General features: G+C 40.9%; 1 protein-coding gene and 1 long non-coding RNA gene across 2 annotated transcripts; both read left to right on the plus strand.

Annotated features, from left to right (window-relative positions):
• Positions 1 to 2726: 2726 nt before the first annotated feature.
• Positions 2727 to 4402, plus strand: LOC148981374 (uncharacterized). The gene is made up of 3 exons (XR_016168480.1): positions 2727 to 2853; positions 3943 to 4053; positions 4234 to 4402. It is a non-coding gene; the product is annotated as an uncharacterized LOC148981374 (long non-coding RNA).
• Positions 4403 to 6298: 1896 nt separating this feature from the next.
• LOC148981375 (uncharacterized) lies at positions 6299 to 14069 on the plus strand. The gene is made up of 3 exons (XM_089130949.1): positions 6299 to 6468; positions 13447 to 13620; positions 13859 to 14069. The coding sequence occupies exons 1-3, from the start codon at positions 6311 to 6313 to the stop codon at positions 14067 to 14069; spliced, it is 543 nt and encodes a 180-aa protein (XP_088987075.1). The 5' UTR covers positions 6299 to 6310.
• The last annotated feature ends 8011 nt before the right edge of the window (positions 14070 to 22080 follow it).

Consider the following 22080-nt stretch of genomic DNA (forward strand, 5'->3'; position numbering starts at 1 on the left):
TTGTAGCGCGCTGTCTGCCATACGCTGTGTGTTTTTGCAAAACATTACAACGAGGATTAAGACAAACATAACGCATTCAGCCAGCTAATTTCTAATAATAGCTAAACTTACCCGTCATTTTGTTTGCCTCCTGCGCTCTGCTCTTTTATCTTCTTCCATTATATTACTTAATATCATATTACACTGGAGCCTTCGTCTTCTATATGTTTCTCTCTACAGAACTCAAGCATAATCTTTAAACGGCGCCGTTCGTTCTCCGTTATTAAGGTCCCGGCCATGCTGGTTTGTTGTTGTTGTATGTGGCCGCGCTATGTCTAGTGATGACGTCGCCATGCTTGCGTTACCCCTCCTACCAGTTCCTATAGCCACTTGGACAGTGCGAACTTAAGCAGCAAAACTGAGTTTGGGGGAGAGTAGTTCTTAGAACTGTTTAGAAGTGGACAGTTCCTATAACTAAGTTCCTGTAACTACTTGGTCGGAAAGCGGCTATTGTGAACTAACTTAATGTGAACACAGTGATTCTTATTGTTTTTAGTTTAGAAATGACCATGTCTTAACGCAATTTTCGGACTGTTCTTTGGATGCTCCTGCTTGACGCTCACGCGCTGCTCCTGCTCACGGTGTGAACACACTCATTGATTAACATGCATGCCTAAAAAAACACGCGCCGCTCACGTGCCGTGAAGGCTATAAACAACTGCAATAATGTGATACTGACCCTATTCATCACTATCATCATAACCGCAATCCTCAACTACAAGTTCATTGGCGAATTCCTCCTCCACTTCTCCCTCTCCGGCTTCCGCTAACAGATCTTGCCCAGATGCGCAGGGCTCTCTTGCGTGCAATAAAACTGGCTTGAACAGACGATCTGATGGATTTTAGAAGATTAAATACAACCTGAAACTAAAAAACAGACCAGACCTCTATTTGAGACCGGTCTTTATTTATCTTTTAACTTGTCGCCACACCAGGCGTGTAAAAGACACCCAGGTGAAAAAGACGTTGTATTAAATGTATTAAAAATATATTTGAAATACAAATAGTGTGTTTATAATACATTTGTATTTACAACATGCTTATTTAAAGTGTACTAAAAATTTATTTTATTGCATTTTAGTATATTTCTAAAAAGTATACTATAAGTACATTGGTAATAAATATACATTTAATTACACTTTTAAGAAATATACTATAGAAAAGCATACTTTTAATGTATTTATAAAAAGTATATTAGTAATATATTGGTAATAAATGTATGCTTTATTATATTTTTAATAAATATGCTAATGATAATTATACTTTAAATGTATTTCTAAAAAGTATATTAGAACTACATTGGTAATAAATATATGTTTAAATACACTTTTAAGAAATACGCTATAGAAAAGCACACTTTTAATGTATTTCTAAAAAAGTATATTATTAGTACATTGGTAATAAATGTATGCTTAATTATATTTTTAATAAACATGCTAATGACAATCATACTTTAAATATGTTTCTAAAAAGTGTACTAGAAGTACATTGGTATTTAATTACATTTTTAAGAAATATGCTAAATACAAACACATTTTAATTATATTTAAAAATGTTTTACTAGAAACGCAATGCTAATAAATATACACTTAATTACACTTTTAGAAATATGCTAAAAACAAACATAGTTTTAGTGAAGTTTTAGTGTATTTACAGAAAGCATACTTGTTGCTAAATTAAAGTATTTTTTGTGTTTACTTTGTGTTTTGTGTTTACTTTTAATTTATAACCTTATAACTTATTTAACCTTGTATAGGACTAGAGCAATATATTTTTAATATTTATATTTATATTATACTGTAGCATGTAAAGCATACCCTGCTTTAAAAAAATATTGTGAAAAACAAATGAGACATATATATATATATATATATATATATATATATATATATATATATATATATAATGTTTAAAAATTAAAAAAAGAAGTTTAAAAATTCAAGTCCCTTTAATTCCCTTCCTAACATGAAGGCAATTAAACATGTATCAAAATAAATTGTAATATATTTCTACAAAGACTAGAAGTAGCACTTTAATTAAAAATATGTGCTCAGTTAAGCTTTTAAGAAATATACCAAAAACTATACCACTTTTTGTAATACTACCAACACTTAACTCAATGCATATGTATTTCACACTTTATATTATGTGTTTTAGGTTTAACTATTTTTTTTAATTAATTTGTTATAATTATGAAAAGCAATAAAATTTGACTAACAAGTAATGCACTTCTATACTTCTGCATTAATTAATCAAATAGTCTTTTCCACAAAACGTGCATACCAGTACTTGCACACATCAACATAAAAGATCAGGTGTACATACTGGAAAAACAAAATAAATTTGTTAAAGCTTGACTCTTACATTTGTTTCGCCAAAATGAATAAAAAACCTGTTTATGAAGCATGTTATGTTTATATTAACAGAGTTGTCGTTAGTTAGTATTTCCAGTTGCATTCATTTGGACCAATCAGAGCCAATCTTTTCAAAACAAGCTTGCCGGCAATTGTCCAATCACACACTGCCATTTGAACTTACATGTTGGGCGGGGCGCAGACAACGGATACTGTGACTGTCTGTGGTATTCCATATTTTAACAGAAATCATGTATTTTCTAAATTTTGCTTTGTTATTTCACTGACTCTGACCTATTTAATGTGGATAGCACCGATTTAATATTAAGAGAACACACGAGCAGATTACCAGATCGTCAGCTCCCGCGAACAATTTAGCAGTGAAGAGGACAACGCAGAGCTGCGCCGCCACGACATGGACAGAGCAAGATACTGCCAGAAAAGATCTTACTTCTTGGTGGTAAGTTTATTAGTTTAAGTGATTAGTATAACTTGCTTTATTCTCACTTTGGGTTTAGTTTAAAATATTTTCAGAAGTTGATGACGATGTTCTGTGGATTACTGGCGTTTCTGTTGATTTGACAATAAAGCGAGTTAATCCATTGACGTCTATCAACTTAATTGTTATAGATCTAGACAGTGACATACAATAACTATAAAAACATTGCACACTGTGTTTGCAGAAAAAAGGTTATTAATGGTGATTACACGACAGGCTTGATTGTCCCTATAAGTAACTTCTTGTGTTTTAAATAATATTATAATATTTTTTAAGCTCTAATAAAACTTACACATTTGTGATATTTAATTCATAGTAAAATCCAATTAATTATTAGTAGGCACTAGGCTGTCTGTTTTCATGTCAATTCGATAAATAAATTAAGTGTAATCACCAACTATAAGCTTTCACAAAACCAATTATTAAATATCTTGCACTAGAAATTAAAACGATGTTAAATAATTAAATGAGAGCTTTTATATTTAATATTTAGCCTAACCAAAGAATTTGCACATTGCAAAGACATTTTTTTTTTATTAAACCTAACCGTGAGTAGATGAGGTCAAGTCGAGTAAGTAGTAGTTGATCCTCTTGATTTGTAACTTTTTGTTGGTGAAAAACAACAAAAACAGTCAATAGTGTGTCATGTAGCAGCTAAGTAGCTAAGTGACCTATTATATATTAACACATATTTGAAAAATTGCGTCCCCCGCATGAATATGTATTTTGCCTGATTATGCATTGAATTATGCAATCGCATAATCGTGTTTTTCTCGAGGGACTGATTTATATGATTTTATGTGTGGTATTCAGCTTTTTTACATTTAATCAAGTCGTTATCAGCTGTCACCAACTTGTAACTTTCAATAAAATGTTCTGTCTTTATTAATAATGAATAATTACTTTAATAATAGCGTGGAAGTTACAGTAATGGTTCATTAAATATGTTTCACCATTTAAACAAAAGACAAATTATATATGAGGAAGAACACAAACTAGTGTTTGTTCTGCCCTAACTTTGTATAACATGCGAATTTATTTTTCCAGGAGCTTCCAGGGATATTATCATCTCTCAAAGAGGCCCTGGAGTCCATGAAACGAGGTTCATTCAGCTCAAGCCCAAGATCATCTGAGCTGTGTCTTCCTGAAACCTCAGAAATGGTTAGAAAATTCTTTATGATAAAGAAAAATCCTATTTGTTATAATAATTATATCTGACTTTTTGTGCATTAATACTTCAGTAAGTGTTCTGAATTAAGTAACAAAGTGACAGCTTTTTATTAGAACTATAAATGAACAAGTTTATACTAATGCTTGTTTTGTTTTTTTTATTCTTTCCAGATTTCCCTCGGTGGTTCTGATGTCCCCAAAAGAGTCTATGGCAGACTGAACAAGTCACGAACTTCTCTTTTTACTCAAGATTTGGCCACTTTACTTTTTGCTATTGTATTTCACTTTGTTTGACTTAAAGGATTAGTTCACTTTTTAAAAAAAAAACTTTTGCTGATAACTTACTCACCCCCAGGCCAAGATATCCATGTCATTATTTCTTCAGTTGAAAAGAAATTAAGGTTTTTGATGAAAACATTCCAGGATTTTCTCCATATAATGGACTTCATTGGGAACCAAACGGTTCAAAGTCCAAAAGACAGTTTCTGTGCAAACTGTTCAAAGGGCTTTAAACGATTCCAGACGATGAATAACGGTCTTATCAAGCGAAACGATCGCTCATTTAAAAAACAAACAAAAAAAAAACGTTTAAGTTTTATAAGCTCAAATGGTCGCCTTGCTCTGTTCTGTGATGCATGTTCATGACTCTCCTATTCGAACTCGTTCATCAAAATTAACAAATATTTTTCTGAGTCATTAGGTTCATTCAACGAACGAAATGAATGAATTGACTCGAAAAAAGATTTGTCAGGGCTGCCAACTCTCAAGCATTCAGCACAAGACTCTCACAGTTGAGTCAATTCTCATGCTTTCACGACAAATTGACTGTTAGCCATTGGACCCTGAACCGTTTGGTTCCAAGTGAAGTCCATCATATGGAGAAAAATCCTGGAATGTTTTCATCAAAAACCTTAATTTCTTTTTGGCTGAAGAAAGAAAGACATGGACATCTTGGAAGACATGGGGGTGAGTAAATTATCAGCAAAAGTTTTTTTTAAAAAGTGAACTACTCCTTTCAGTTAGTTTATTTATTTATTTATTTTTTATTCTGTTTTAAACCTCTGCAAATCAATGCATTTTATGTTAATGTATTTTGTTTAGTTTTCATAATGCTTTACTGATGTAGTGCATTAAAGTTTATCTTTCAAAGAGAGTTTGTGTGTTTTGTAGAAATATTTTTTTACTGGGTTTTGTTGAATTAAAATGTTTAACTGTATTTTTAATACATTAAAATATATTATTTTTATATTAAATGGTTTTTGGAAAAAATATATTTTTAATATGTTAATAGTGGGTCCTATAGTGTTCTACTAATACATTATTAATAAGCTGAAATTATATTTAAAATATACTCAGAACGCATTAATGTGAAGCTAAAACTATACTAATTCTGTATTTCTAAAGTCGATTTAAACTGTATTAAAATACACTTTAAATAAGTGCTATTATATTACATTAAATGTACTTAAAATGGTTCCATTTTAGCACAATTTAGTATAATAAAATATATTACTATTACCTTAAAATTGAACTTAAATACATATTAAAGTACACTTAATATACTTGAAGTTGTTTCAATTTAGCACATTTAATACATATTTAATACGGTACACTTAAAATACATTAAGTATATCAAAATAAGTACAATTTAAATACATTTCCTTTTCACCTGGGCAGAGGTGTCTATTTGGTACACAGCTATTATTTAAAGTTTTACTATGACATGGATGACTTATAATCTTTCCAGACAATACGCCATTAAACTTTCATCATTGCCTTAATATTGGTCAAATGTTTCCTCTGTATTATATTTCATCTGTAATCACATATTTGATGGAAAATATTACAAAGAATTAGGCTATTTAAAATTAAAGAAAATGAAAATAAGTTACTTTAGTTAAACATGTTGTAGTCACTTGCATGAACAAATCATTGTTAAAATGAAAGCATCTGGTTACAGAAAGGTAATCACACCTCCACCACTGCTAACTTACTTGATTTGCATTTGTATGGCTCACAGCGATTTCATTTACATGTGAAAGCCAACCCTAGACCTGGGGGTAGGGGGGTCATGGGGGCAACACTGACAAACAAAGTCCACGTCAATTCCTGGCAGTTATTCCCGTTAATAGCCGTTAACCTCAAATTCCACAACAATTTTATGTGCCATTAATTGCCAAAAATCCCACTTTTCATGCAGTGCTCTCTCTCTCTCTCTCTCTGCTAATGTAGGTTAAGCTGGTGTGAAATGGCAGATGAAGGTTGTTCTGATGTGACTTCAGCTCTGAAATCAAACCCGTCACACCTGAGAGAGCTGGACCTGAGCGTGAATAAACTAGGAGACTCTGGAGTGAAAAACCTCAGTGATCTACTGATGAACCCACAATTCAAGCTGGAGAAACTACAGTTAGTGTCATTATACTGTCCAGCAATTACAGTGTGACTGAAGTTTATTTATTTGAAGACAGCAGGGCTTATGTTTCATTGGTTACAGCAGTGCACTTTCTGGGTTTTTTTATCTAGTTAATATGCTGGAAGATCCAGCCACATCCAGTTTCATCTTCAAGGCTCTCAGTGATGGAAGGAGGTTTTGGCTTAAAATCTCACAATACATGGCCCCGTTCAGTCTTCCCTCAACACGCATCAGTTTTCCTGTCTCTTTTGCAGAAAAACATCCCCAAAGCATGATGTTTCCTCCCCTATGCTTCACAGTAGGTATGGTGTTCTTGGGATGCAACTCTGCATTCTTCTTCCTCCAAACACGACGAGTTGAGTTTTTACCAAAAAGTATTTTGGTTTCCTCTGACCACATGATATTCTCCTAATCCTCTTCTGGACCATCAATATGCTCTCTGGCAAAATTCAGATGGGCCTGGACATGTTCTGGCTTAAGCAGGGGACACACCTGGCACTGCAGGATTTGAGACCCTCTCGGTGTAGTGTGTTACTTATGGTAGCCTTTGTTACTTTGGTCCCAGCTCTCTGCAGGTCATTCATCAGGTCCCTCCGTGTAGTTCTTGCTCACCGTTCTCATGATCATGATGAGATGAGATCTTGCGTGGAGCCCCAGATCGAGGGAAATTATCAGTGGTCTTGTATGTCTTCCATTTTCTTACAATTGCTCCCACAGTTGATTTTTTTCACACCAAGCTGCTTGCCTATTGTAGATTCGCTCTTCCCAGCCTGGTGCAGGTCTACAATTTTCTTCCTGGTGTCCTTTCACAGCTCTTTGTTGAGTTTGGAGTGTGACTGTTTGAGGCTGTGGACAGGTGTATTTTATACAGATAACGGGTTCAAACAGGTGCCAATAATACAGGTAACGAGTGGAGCACAGAAGAGCTTCTTAAAGAAGTTGTTACAGGTCTGTGAGAGCCAGAAATCTTGCTGGTTTGTGGGTGACCAAATACTTATTTTCCACCATAATTTACAAATAAATTCTTTAAAAATCCTACAATGTGATTTCCTGGATTTTTTTTTCTTCTCATTTTGTCTCTCATAGTTGAAGTGTACCTAAGATGAAAATTACAGACCTCTCTCATTATTCTAAGTAGGAGAACTTGCACAATCAGTGGCTACTAAATACTTTTTGGCCCCACTGTATGTGAAATTTAAGACTTTTGAAGACCAAAAAAAAAAGGATAATAAATAGCTTTAAAAGCATGTCAGTGGGCATTAGATTATTTTGTCAATACCTGCTCTCTCCTCATCTGCATCTTTCTTTTTCTCTCTGTCTCCTTATCCTGCCAAATTTATCCCCCTCCTAAAGCTGAGCTTAGACTGATAGTCTTTTATTTTCGTCTGTGTCAGTGAAGTAAATAGGCTTAACTGATAATTATATGTTTTATGAATCATTATCTTAAACAAGTTAATTTACTCAAGGCTACCAGGTCAGTATTGCCACCTTCTACAAGCTTTAGAATTTGAAAAGTAATTTTAAATAATACAAATTATAGGCTACGTTTAACACAGTTGGTGGCAGACGTTCCCTCATCATGCGCTGTGCAAACGCGTCAAAGCATTCTCAGGTATAAATATGCAGCATTAATGCACATAGGTGATTTTGAACGAATATTAATGTCGATATACAATGGTTACATAATGTTAAAACTAATCCTGCTATTGATCTCTTTGTAAGACCCTTTAGAAACGTGGCTTCCCACATAGCAAACAGATCCGGAACGGATCTGCCGCGGAGGTAAGAACCAGGTCCGGAACGGAGTCCACTTGCACAGCGCAACGGATCCGGAACAGATCCGGATTGCGGATCCAGACTAGATCCGCGGCAGACCCTATCCGGATCCGATCTGGACCCGTTCATTTCGGTCTGAAAACCTTTCAGATCACTCATTCAAAACTAGTAATCTGGCCAAAACTACAAAAATATTTCAAATCTATTGGTGGGCCAACATTAGATAGACTGCCCACTAAACAACACGATGTCCAAAAGATGTCTTTTCAACGTCTGTGTCACAAAAGTCGGATGCTGAAAAGACGTCCACTGAGGAGCCAGAATTAAAGTTTTTATGACGTGTTTTTTTGACGTGTTCTGCACGTCCGATGTAGACGTTCATCGAACCTTCGTACACGTTTAAAAACTAGGTCAAATGTGGCCATCGTGTTTAAAACTCATGTTTAAATCAATGTCATTACCTTACATTGTTTAGATGAGGTTTAGATGTTATGTTTCATTTTAAGAAACCATTGTGGTGATGAGTGTTTGCTTTAGCTGGGCTCTTGGTCCCAATTCATCTTACTTTAACTTTACTTTGGTTGTAGTAACTGTGTGATTGTATAACACTATTGTTGTTGCACAGAAAACCAAGAAAAAGTGAGATGCTGACATCAGCTTGTTGATGATGATTGCAAAGTCACAAAGTGAGCATTTGATGTTGTGTTTAGACTTTAGTCTTTATTTCTGCCATTTATAACCACCTCTCTTGTGGAATTGTGTTATTTGTATACCATTAAAATTAGCACTTATTAGAAGCTGAATAAAAAAAGCTTGTTCAAACAATTTTATTAGGAAATTTACCTTATAGTCACACACAGACATCAGGATTTTACGTATGTATCACAAGAACGGTGACAATAAAAAAAGCTTCATGCTGCAATGCATGATGGGTAGTTTTCAAAGTACAAAAGATCCTTGATTCCCAAGCTTTTTTGTTTTGGTTGTCACCGCTGTTGAGAATCATATGCAAAATCGTGATGTCTGTGTGTGACTATGTGATATATTTGCTCAAAACATTGAGTACACATGATTTTTATTGACCGTTCAAATAAGTGTTCATTTTAATTGTACTTGGCCAAATAACACAGTTCCACAAAATAGGTGGTTATAAACTGCAGATATAAGGACAAAAGTCTACATACAGCATTAAAAATTCGCTTTGTTTTTTCGTCATCATCAACAAGGAGCTGATGACAGCCGATCTTACTTTTTCTTGGCTTTTATGCAACAACAATAGTGTTATACAAACACTCAGTTACCACAACCAAAGAAGTTAAAGTAAGATGAATTGGGACCAAGAGCCCAACTAAAGCAAACACTCATCACCACAATGGTTTCTTAAAATGAAACATATCAACATCTAAACCTCATCTAAACAATGTAAGGAAATGACATTGATATAAACATGAGTTTTAAACACGATGGCCACATTTGACCTAGTTTTTAAAACTTGTACGAAGGTTCGATGAACGTCTACATCGGACGTGCAGAACACGTCAAAAAAACACGTCATAAAAACTTTAATTCTGGCTCCTCAGTGGACGTCTTTTCAGCATCCGACTTTTGTGACAAAGACGTTGAAAAGACATCTTTTGGACATCATGTTGTTTAGTGGGCAGTCTATCTAATGTTGGCCCACCAGTAGATTTGAAATATTTTTGTAGTTTTGGCCAGATTACTAGTTTTGAATGAGTGATCTGAAAGGTTTTCAGACCGAAATGAACGGGTCCCGGATCCGGATAGGGTCTGCCGCGGATCTAGTCTGGATCCGCAATCCGGATCTGTTCCGGATCCGTTGCGCTGTGCAAGTGGACTCCGTTCCGGACCTGGTTCTTACCTCCGCGGCAGATCCGTTCCGGATCTGTTTGCTATGTGGGTTGGGAAAACAAATGTCAGGCGACTTTACCGCGCTCAACTACCGTGAGTGCATTTCAAGCATTTGTAATCACTCAGCGGGGATGAAGGGAAATTGGTCCATATCGGAAGAAGCGAGATTTGTTGAGATGAATGAATCTATTTTTTAATTTATCTGAGGTGCTGGAATGCAGTTGTAACGGTCACCATCTGGAGTGCCCTTGAGAGCCACCAGAGGGCACTCCAGATAAGACTATTATCAAACTACATTTACCATAACTCACTGCCCGGACTCACCATCACTTATCACTGATCGCATTCACCTGTACCTCATTAACTGATTGCATTCACCTGTGTCTCATCATCGTGTTAGTCTGTTCTATTAATACCATGTTCATTCATTCACTCACCACAACGTCTTGTTTAAGTGTTACACTGCATATCTAAGCATTCTCGTGGTTTTCTTGTCTCTTGGTTTTGTATATCTTGCCCTGTTCCCTGGATTACTCTCTTGCCTCTGGTCCCTGCCTGTTTTGTTTGTTTCTTTGTTTCTCTGTTTTGGACTGCCTGTCTGTGTATGACCCTTGCCTGTACACTGGATTACGCCTCTGGAATGCCCTCAAATAATGCTGCGTTTGGATCTCAACCCTCTTCTCAGAGCAGTTCGTAACAGAAGACTTCGTCACAGATGTATCCAGCAGCACAGATCCTGGAGTTTGCTGGACAGATCGCGGCCTTGGCCCTGGATAGCCAAGATCTGTTCCAATGGGGTTTTGCTTCACTTGCTGCCTCCTGCTCCCTTTGGGGACGAGGCGATCAAATTGTGTTACCGGCTGGGGGCTAAGGAGGTTAACCGGAGGGAGCTCCCCGATTTATACAGTCTGAACTGGAGAGAGGCGCTCTCCATTTGTGATGAGAGCCTTATCCCAGAGCTTCACGTCAGCCACGTCCAACCAGAGCTTCACATCCGCTACGTCCAGCCAGAGCTTCATGCCAGCCTCGTCCTTCACGTCAGCCACTTCCAGCCAGAGCTCCACGTCAGCCCTGCCGAGCTCGCGCTCCACGTCAGCCCTGCCGAGCCCGTGCTCCACGTCAGCCCTGCCGTGTCCGCACTCCACGTCAGCCCTTTTGAGCCCGTGCTCCACGTCAGCCCTGCTGAGCATGAGACGCTTCACGTCACTTCTGCCGAGCCAGAGATGCTTCAGGTCACTTCCTTCGAGCCAGAGGCTCTTCATGTCACTTCCTTCGAGCCAGAGACGCTTTGTCACTTCTGCTGAGCCAGAGACGCTTCACGTCACTTCCTTCGAGCCAGTGTCTACGAACAAGATGGCCGTTTCAGAGACTGTTTACGTTACTTTTGCCGATCCAGTCTGTTCACGTCACTTCCTCCGATCTTGTGTCTCCGGACAAGTTGGCCGATCCAGTGTCTCCGGACAAGATGGCCGAGCCAGTGTCCCCAGAGTCTGTTAATGTCACTTCCTCCGAGCCAGTGGCCACAGACAAGATGGCCGATCCAGAATCTGTTCACGTCACTTCCTCCGAGCCGGTGTCTACGAACAAAATGGCCGAGCCAGAGACTGTTCACGTTCCTTCTGCCAATCCAGAGACTGTCACGTCACGTCCTTCGAGCCAGTGTCTACGAACAAGATGGCCATTTCAGAGACTTTTGCCGATCCAGAGTCTGTTCAAGTCACTTCCTCCGATCCCGTGTCTCCGGACAAGATGGCCCAGCCGGTGTCTCCGGACAAGATGGCTGAGCCGGTGTCTCCGGACAAGATGGCCCAGCCGGTGTCTCCGGACAAGATGGCCGAGCCGGTGTCTCTAGACTAGATGGCTGCGCAGGTGTCTCCGGACAAGATGGCCGAGCCAGTGTGTGTGTTGTCTGTTCCCGAACCAGTGTGTGTGTGTTGTCTTTTCCCAAACCAGTGTGTGGGTTGTCTGTTCCCGAACCAGTGTCTATGGTGTCCGCTCCCGAGCCAGTGTGTGTGTTCCACTCCCGAGCCAGTCTGTGTTTCCGCTCCCGAGCCAGTGTGTGTGTCCGCTCCCGAACCAGTGTCTGTGGTGTCCGCTCCCGAGCCAGTGTGTGTGTTTCCGCTCCCGAGCCAGTGTGTGGTTCCGCTCCCGAGCCAGTCTGTGTTTCCGCTCCCGAGCCAGTGTGTGTCCGCTCCCGAGCCAGTGTGTGGTTCCGCTCCTGAGTCAGTGTGTGTTTCCGCTCCCGAGCCAGTGTGTGGTTCCGCTCCCGAGCCAGTCTGTGTTTCCGCTCCCGAGCCAGTGTGTGTGTCCGCTCCCGAGCCAGTCTGTGTTTCCGCTCCCGAGCCAGTGTGTGTGTCCGCTCCTGAGCCAGTGTGTGGTTCCGCTCCTGAGCCAGAGTGTGGTTCCGCTCCCGAGCCAGTGTGTGGTTCCGCTCCCAAGCCAGTGTGTGTGTTCGCTCACGAGCCAGCGTGTGTGTCCGCTCCTGAGCCAGTGTTTGTTTCTGTGTTTGTGTCTGTCCTTGTGACTATTTCTGTTCTAGTGACTGTTCCTGAGCCGGTGTCTGGTCCCGAGCCAGTGCCTGGTCCTGAGAGGGCATCACCGCCCTGGCCACCCAAGGGGTCTGCTCCGCCCTGGCCGCCCGATGGGTCTGCTCCGCCCTGGCCGCCCGAGGGGTCTTCACCGCCACGGCCACCCGAGGGATCTTCACCGTCCTGGTTGCCTGCACAGCCTGCTCCACCCTGGTTGCCTGCACAGCCTGCTCCGCCCTGGCCGCCTGCACATCCTGCTCCACCCTGGCCGCCTGGACATCCTGCTCCGTCCTGGCCGCCTGCACAGCCTGCTCCGCCCTGGCCGCCTGCACAGCCTGCTCCGCCCTGGCCGCCTGCACAGCCTGCTCCGCCCTGGTCGCCTCCACAGCCTGCTCCACCGCAGTCTCCAGGTTCTCTTCCGCTCCACGGGCCTGGCCCTCTATCCCGCCCCCAGGTCCGCCTCCGCTCCACCTCCCTCCTGGACAATTTGAGGAGTGTCTGGAATCCGCTCCTTAAAGGGGGGGCTATGTAACGGTCACCAGCTGGAGTGCCCTTAAGAGCCAGTGCCCTTCTCAGAGCAGTTCGTAACAGTAGTTCCGGACCATTCCATCCCACTTTAACCCCTGGGCCTACATGAGCACAGTATCGGACAGTATCTCTCTTTCTTTCTCTCTCTCTCTCTCTCTCTCTCTCTGCTAATGTAGTTTAAATAATGTAGTTTTGAAACTAAATGCTGCTGTAGCTCTTCAATAAGATGATCATCATAGATGTGAACTATTGTTATTTCTCTGTCTTCAGTCTGAGTGATTGCAGAATTACAGAGAAACAGAGTCTCATCCTGACTTCAGCTCTGAATTCAAACCCGTCACACCTGAGAGTGCTGGACCTGAGCAGGAATTATCTAGGAAATAAAGGAGTGAAGCACTTATGTGCCGTACTGAAGGATTCACACTGTAAACTGGAGAGATTGAGGTCAGTCACATTTACATACAAGAATCAAAATGTTTAAAATCACTTTAACTGTTTAAACTTGAACACATTAACATTATATTTGTACAAACATTTTCACCTTAGTATTTTGTGATCTGGTGAAATAAAGATGAAGATCATCGCTCTTCCTCTGTCTGTTTTATTTGCTGATGAAGATGATGTGACTTTACAGAATAATAGAGTCTCTTATTTTCTTCATTCTCTCTCTCTTCTAATGTAGGTTAAGCTGCTGTTATATGACAGATGAAGGTTGTTCTGATGTGACTTCAGCTCTGAAATCAAACCCGTCACACCTAAGAGAGTTGGACCTGAGCTGGAATAAACTAGGAAACTCTGGAGTGAAAAACCTCAGTGATCTACTGATGAACCCACAATTCAAGCTGGAGAAACTACAGTTAGTGTCATTATACTGTACAGCAATTACAGTGTGACTGAAGTTTATTTATTTGAAGACAGCAGGGCTTATGTTTCATTGGTTATAGCAGTGCATTTTCTGGGTTTCCCTATTGCTTACATGTTTGTGTTGTTGTTGTTGTTTTTTATCTAGTTAGTTACTGTTTAATTTCCATGCTGCTATTTAGCCTACTACTAATTAATGCCTATTGCACTTTCTGTTTTTTTGTAAAAAGAAAGAAAACTAGAAAAAAATAAAATTAACTCTACGCACTGTCATGTCAGGGTGACGACTTGGACGAGTCTGAAGACTCCCGTTAATTATCACATGTGTAGAGAAAGAGTCTTTTTCAGGCAGACAGTGAAATTCATTTTATACCAGCAGGCCTAATAATCATACAAGAAACTAACTATGGAGCCTCGATATTACAGAGACGCCGACTCTATTCATTCTGAAATATGCTGCAAGTCCACCGCACAACAGTGCAACATGCATGTTCACATTTTTAATTGTCCTTAACAACCCAATTATTTTTCTTACCTTCTTTTTTTTCTGTGGATGTTCTTGAGCTTTTAGTAGTTCAGCTCTTTCGTTCTTCTGAACATCTCGCGCTGCCATTGCCCGATATCATTTCTGAATCTTATCACTCCATAATCTGTCTCTCTTGTAAATGCCTATTCCCCGAGTGGTAGGCTACAATGACTGGCAGTTTTAAAAATAGAACTAATATCGAAACAAAATAACCCAGGCAGTCTGACTATTTCAAACTTTGCTCTGTTTTTTTTTTTTTTTTCAGATGTAGGTAGCAATATTTAACAATGCATATTTTTTCATTTGATTGGTTCATTCGCCGAATTTAATTCAAATATTATTTTCCGTCACGTCATCCGTCCAATCCGTGTCTGTAACCGCCAACTGCGCATATCTATTGTGAACCAAACATCTACTCTTCTGTTAATAGTTAATAAACACAAATTAACTATAGGTGTGTTGAAACGTACATTACAACTTACCAAAATGTTTATGCCTCATACATAATATCGATCAATCATTGTTTTTGTTTTTTTCTGTCCGCGGAAAGAGGTCAATAAAATATCTGGAGAACAATGTCACATAACAGTACATTCACTTCAGGAAAGCCATTTGATGATAGCATATTAGTTGGCCAGATAATCTATATAGAGAGGAGTATTTTGCTAAATATGTTTAAATATATAAATTATATTTAATATTATTATTTATTATATTTTTACTTACATCACTAAAATATTATAACATTGTTATTATAGCCTAGTAAAAACCAAATTATATTTCATTTGAGTTGTTATTTTTAACCTTTAATAATAATACCAGCTGACAGGGCTCTCTGTATGTTTACTGCATTAGGTGAGATTTTCTTTTCTTGACAACAATTAACATGCATGTACTGTACCTAATATTTATCCAAATGCATCGATATTGAATCAAGGTCAGAATCAAAACACAAGATCAAGCAATAATGACAACAGTAGCTAGAGATGTTCCGATACCATTTTTTCCCTCCCGATACCAATTCCGATACTCGTGCTGTGGGTATCGGCCGATACCGAGTACCGATACCAGTGTGATTAAATAAAAAAAAAGATCATACTACGCTTGCATGACTGTGATATGATTATCATTGTGGTAAGGCCTGGCTCAGGTTAAACCCTTTGTAAAACATTAATGAATACCGCAGATGAAATGTATTTCTTTGTTTATTTATTTTTAAATAGAACAGTATAAACAGTAATGCAACAGAAACTTAACTAAATAAATATAGGAATATTTTTTTTTTGTATTGTAAACAATATTGTAAACAAAAGGCATTTCGATTTTTAAATAGAACAGTATAAAACAGTACTGCAACAGCAACTTAACAAAATAAATACAGGAATAGTTATTAAAAAATGAAAGTGCAGCCATTACGTACTAAAATAAAAGGCATTTAAATCTTTAAATAGTGCAGTATTTAACAATAGTGCAACACCAACCTCTAAAGTAAACATAAAAAAAAAATACAAATCAAAAGAGCAGCAGCTACACAGTAAACAAAATACTTTACAACAAGTAGGCTACAAATTGCAGTAGCATTTAAGCAATTTAGTATTGCTCATAATTTTAAGAGCAAGGACAGATTCTTCTTCAGGAAGATGAGCATGTCTGCTCTCTCTCCTCCTAGCCTATTCCTTTTTGCATCAACAATGTTGAACACTACACTGAACAGTCTCTCACTGTCAACACTGGTACAGGGAGCACAGAGAAACTTTGCAGCAGTGGCAGCCAGGGTGGGAAACTGAATTTGGTTAACTCCCCAGTAGTTAAATGGACTGTCTGAGCGTGGGACTGTTTGCTCTGTCAAATATGTCTGTATTTGAACTTTTGTGCTTGTGCTACTTGCCCCACATTCCTCATCATGCTCCTGCAGTATTTCTTTAAACAGGCCTTTCAAGCTGCTCTTTCTGCTGCTACTGGCTGCTGTCTGGCTGTGCTTCCATACGTGGGGCTTTATGGGGGTTTTCTGGCACTGTCTCTGCTCCCTCAGGTGTGGTCCTGCTCAATAACACCCCCATCTTCTCCACCTCTCGAGTCAGAGCATCCTTGGCATGCTTGATGCTGTCTGCTCCTGTGAAGTATCTAAAAACAATGAAAAATAATAAATAAATGTCTCTTATGTAAAATAAAAAAATAAACAACCTCCTACATAGTAGCTTTTGTGATAACATATTAATGCAATAGTAATCAATAAGAATGCAATATCTTGTCATCCAAAACAACATTTCAAAATTGTGTTTAAAATATAGACATTTGAATAAAATTAGACATACCTGTCTTTGAATCGTGGATCTAAAAGAGTGTCAACTGCATACAAGGGCTCATTCTCGATGTTCTTGAATCTTTTCTGGACAGCCTCAAGAAGGGTTGTTGTCATGGTTTTTATACCCGTGTCCCCCTCATTCTCCCGAGCAAGCAGGCGTTTCAGCACTGTGACTGAGGGGATGACTTCAGCTGAAGAAGAGGTGGAGGAGCTAATCTGTCTCATCAGTTCTTCATTTGGTGCCAGAACAGTGATTGTTTTCTCCAGTAAAGCCCACTGGTTAGCCGTAAGGGTCACTGGCAGGTCGTGGTCAGCTCCATATGCTGAAATTGACCGTTTCTGCTCCAGTAAACTCTCAACCATATAGTAGCTACTGTTCCACCCCATTGCTACGTCTTGGTGCAGATGTTTGGTGGGCATTTAGAGATCTTTTTGGATATCCTCCAGTCGTGTAGTAGCCAGTGGCGAGTGTTTGAAATGCCCGACTATCTTCCTACCATTTGCCAGTGCATCTCTCACACTTCTCTGTGACAGTAGCCCTTCATGCACCACCAGTTGAAGAGTGTGGGCGAAGCATCCCAAACTTGGAACATCCATCTCATCCATCGCTTTCTTCATGTTGCTAGCGTTGTCGCGCAAAACAACATGAACGTTGGACTTTGGGATTTTCCACTTTACTAGCATCCCCTTAATTGCTTTGGCAATTAATGTGGCAGTATGTGACTCTCGGAACTCGCTGGCGTGCAGCACTACACTTCGAGGGGTAAATGTTGACTCTCTGTCCACCCAGTGTGATGTTAAACTTAGCAAACACATGGGGCACACGTCGGAGCTCCAAATGTCTGTGGTAAAGCTAATTGCATGCACGTCTTTCAGCATACACAAAATTTGTCCACTAACTGTCTCGTATAATTTGGGTAGCTATGAATACTTCGACCTTGTCTAACATACCTAGTGATAATGACAAAGTCTCCACCACAATACTGTCGGGGGGTGGATTCGGCGACTCAAAACGGGGGTTGGAGGTAAAACCTGACTTTTCAAATGAGCGTGAACGTGAACTGCGCATGCTGCAGCTGCTCGTTCATTCCTGACAGAGTGAGCGCCGCTCTCGTTCGCGTTCATTGTATGAAAAAAGTGATTCGTTCAGTTCATCGTTCGGCGGAAATATGAACGAGTTCAGTGAACGTCGTTCATTGAACTCGTTCATGCACAAAACTGCTCACGTGATCAATTGTTCTTCGCCCCTCTAAAACAGCAGCTGCTGATCACAGCACAGCGCAACTGTTTTAAGATTGACGAAGAAGAACTGTGTCAGAGCTAACGGTGTTAACTAGAAAATAGATTCATATTTCTAATAAATTGCGTGGTATCGGATCCGTGCCTGGACTCCAGTACTTGCCGATACCGATGCCAGCATTTTCGGCAGTATCGGAGGCATTTCCTATACTGGTATCGGAATTGGAACAACTCTAACAGTAGCCTACCAATCATTGTACCATGTAAACATTGTTACTAAACTTAACAAAATTCTGTTTAGGTACCAAATGTTTTGACAATCACAATACAAAAATTACCCACAGACTGAGAGATTATAAAGCATATGTTGCATCATAAATGCTTAAATGTCCCTGCTTGTCTGGACCGAATGTTCAAAATATCTTATTTTCACGAGCATACAAATGCCCTCATTTATTGTTCTATTTATTTTATATTATTGTGAGACAAGAAGAAGTTTGCAGTTATGCAAAGATGTCAATCATTATCTAATATAAGAACAAAAAAAAGCATTAACACTAATCTGTGTGTGCATTTTCTTCGAGAACTAAGCAAGTTGACTCATGAAACCATCTGTTTATTATATACCAATCGCATTATTGACCTCAATAGTAACAATATGAGATTTTCCCAAAATCATACAGCCCTAGACACCAGTGTAATATCAATTCTTTATTTCCATTTTGATACCAATGGTAGTTGTAGCATTGTCAAAAGACCCGGTTCTTTGGTACCGGGATAATCCGGTTCTCAATGCGCTGTCCCAAGTGGTCCTCTTCATAAAACACTGAGACATGGCTGCCGGTGGCGCTGGTAATGCGGTGGCTCTGAATCCACTTAAAGCTGATCGGTTGGTTTTTGTCACATGACCTGTTGAGATGGGATGTTGAGATGTTTTCATCTCGCCGCGGCATAGACGCGCCTGGAAGAACTAGTGTGCCGCTTCTATTATGAGCCTGCCTGCTGCGCGCCTACAAGTGAAATAACGAATTTACTCATTTGCAAAAAACGCGATATATGAACGGCCCCTAAAGTGGTATCGTGCGGTTGTATCGGGATAGTTTCACGAGTACATGAGCACAGCATCGGCCCGAGACCTGAGGACTGGAATAAGTTTCAAGCATCCCTGTCATTAATATCAGTCCGTCAGAAAAGTCCGTCTAGGCTTATTCTTAGGAGGATAACTCTAGGTTTACAAAGCCCCCTCCTTGAACTGCCACCTTAACGTAGTGGAGGGGTTTGAGTACCCGAATGACCCTAGTCTCCCAAGGCAAACAGGTCCTAGGCGACGGGTCAGACTAAGAGCGGTTCAAAAACCCCTTGTGGAAGAAATATATTCAAGGACCATGACGTCGCCCGGTTTGGCACAGCCGGGGCCCCACCCTGGAGCCAGGCCCGGGGTTGGGGCTCGTATGCGAGCGCCTGGTGGCGCCCACGGGGTCCGGCCGGGCTCAGCCCGAAAGAAAAAGTGGGACCGTCTTCCCGTGGGTTCACCACCTGCAGGAGGAGCCGTAAGGGGCCGGTGCAGAGAGGATCGGGCGGCAGTCAAAGGCAGGGGCCTCAGCGACCCGATCCCTGGACACAGAAACTAGCCTTTGGGACTAGAACGTCACCTCGCTGGTGGGGAAGGAGCCCGAGATTGTGCGTGAGGTTGAGAGGTTCTGACTAGAGATAGTCGGGATCACCTCTACGCATGGCTTGGGCTCTGGAACCACACTCCTTGAGAGAGGATGGACTCTTCACCACTCTGGAGTTGCCCATGGTGAGAGGCGGCAGGCTGGGGTGAGTTTGCTTATAGCCCCCCAGCTCAGCCGCCATGTGTTGGAGTTTACCTCGGTGAACGAGAGGGTCGTTTCCCTGCGCCTACGGGTCGGGAATAGGTCTCTCACTGTCGTGTGTGCCTACGGGCCAAACGGCAGTGCAGAGTACCCGGCCTTCTTGGGGTCTCTGGGAGGAGTGCTGAAAAGTGCTCCGACTGGGGACTCCGTCGTTCTACTGGGGGACTTCAACGCTCACGTGGGCAACGACAGTGACACCTGGAGGGGCGTGATTGGGAGGAACGACCTGAAACCGAGTGGTGTTCAGTTATTGGACTTCTGTGCTAGTTACAGTTTGTCCATAACGAACACCATGTTCAAGCATAAGGGTGTCCACCAATGCACATGGCACCAGGACACCCTAGGTCGTAGGTCGATGATCGACTTTGTGGTCGTTTCATCTGACCTGCAGCCGTATGTCTTGGGCACTCGGGTGAAGAGAGGGGCGGAGCTGTCAACTGATCACCACCTGGGACTCGTGGGACTCTGGAGGCAGCTGGCAGGTACCGGAAGGCCAAGCGGACTGCGGCCCGGGTGGTCGTGGAGGCAAAAACTCGGGCCTGGGAAGAGTTCGGTGAGGCCATGGAGAAGGACTATCGGCTGGCCTCGAAGAGATTCTGTCCGGCGCCTCAGGAGAGGGAAACAGTCCCCTACCAATGCTGTTTACAGTGGGGGTGGGCAGCTGTTGACCTTGACTGGGGATGTCGTTGGACGGTGGAAGGAATACTTTGAGGACCTCCTCAATCCCGCCGTCACGTCTTCCATTGAGGAAGCAGAGGCTGAGGGCTCGGAGGTGGACTCATCCATCACCCTAGCTGAGGTCACAGAGGTAGTCAAGAAACTCCTCGGTGGCAAGGCACCGGGGCTGGATGAGATCTGCCCTGAATACCTCAAGTCTCTGGATGTTGTGGGGCTGTCTTGGTTGACACGCCTCTGCAGGGATAGTGCCTCTGGGATGGCAGACCGGGGTGGTGGTTCCTCTTTTTCAGAAGGGAGACCGGAGGGTGTGTTCCAACTACAGGGGGATCACACTTTTCAGCCTCCCTGGGAAAGTCTATGCCAGGGTACTGGAGAGGAGAATACGGCCGATAGTGGAACCTCGGATTCAGGAGGAACAGTGTGGTTTTCGTCCGGGCCGTGGAACACTGGACCAGCTCTATACTCTCTACAGGGTGCTGGAGGGTTCATGGGAGTTTGCCCAACGAGTCCACATGTGTTTTGTGGATTTGGAGAAGGCATTCGACTGTGTCCCCCGAGGCGGCCTGTGGAGGGTGCTCTGGGAATATGGGGTCCGGGGTCCCCCTTGGTGTCCCCCCAGAAGAGCTGGAGGAAGTGTCTAGGGAGAGGGAAGTCTGGGCATCTCTGCTTAGACTGCTGCCCCCGCGACCTGGCCCCGGATGAGCGGAAGAAGATGGATGGATGGATGGAGGTTTACAAAGCCGTTTTAAAATTAAATATGAACGCTGTTTTGGATTAAATAAAAGTACAGTCACGTCAAATAAAACACGTTTATCTCCTTTGGCAACACTACAATAAGACACCATTCATTAGCATTACTTAGTGCGTTCTCTAACATCAACACATTGAGTGAACAATATTTTTACAAACTGAATTAATGTTTGTGAATGTTATTTAATAGAAACACATGATTGTTCCTGTTTGTTTACTTAATTCATTGTGCATTAAATAATGTTAACAGATAAAACGTTTGATTTTAAAAATGTGAAAAAAATGACAATAATTGCTACAGTATATTGTTTATTGTTAGGGCGTGTTATCTAATGTTATATAACTATTGTGCAGTGTTTTTAATACTTAAGTTTCCATCTTTGTAATCCTGATATACACTTTAATATATGTAAATTTAATCTAAATTAAGCTTTGGTACTGAAATTGCTACAGAGAACCGTGGATCTTCACTGGTATTGGTACCGAATACTGAAATGTTGGTACCGTGACATCACTAACTACAACAAAACCTACCAGCTTAATTAATGTGAATTTAAAACATTATTAAAAAAAAAAGCAGTCAGTAATAAAATAAGAACAAATAATCAAATTACAAATAGCACAAATAAATGCAAAATAACAAAGAAAGGCTACAAATGAAATAAACA

This window comes from Pimephales promelas, chromosome 5 (genome assembly GCF_988280905.1).
Source record: "Pimephales promelas chromosome 5, fPimPro1.hap1.1, whole genome shotgun sequence".
Lineage (NCBI taxonomy): Eukaryota > Metazoa > Chordata > Actinopteri > Cypriniformes > Leuciscidae > Pimephales > Pimephales promelas.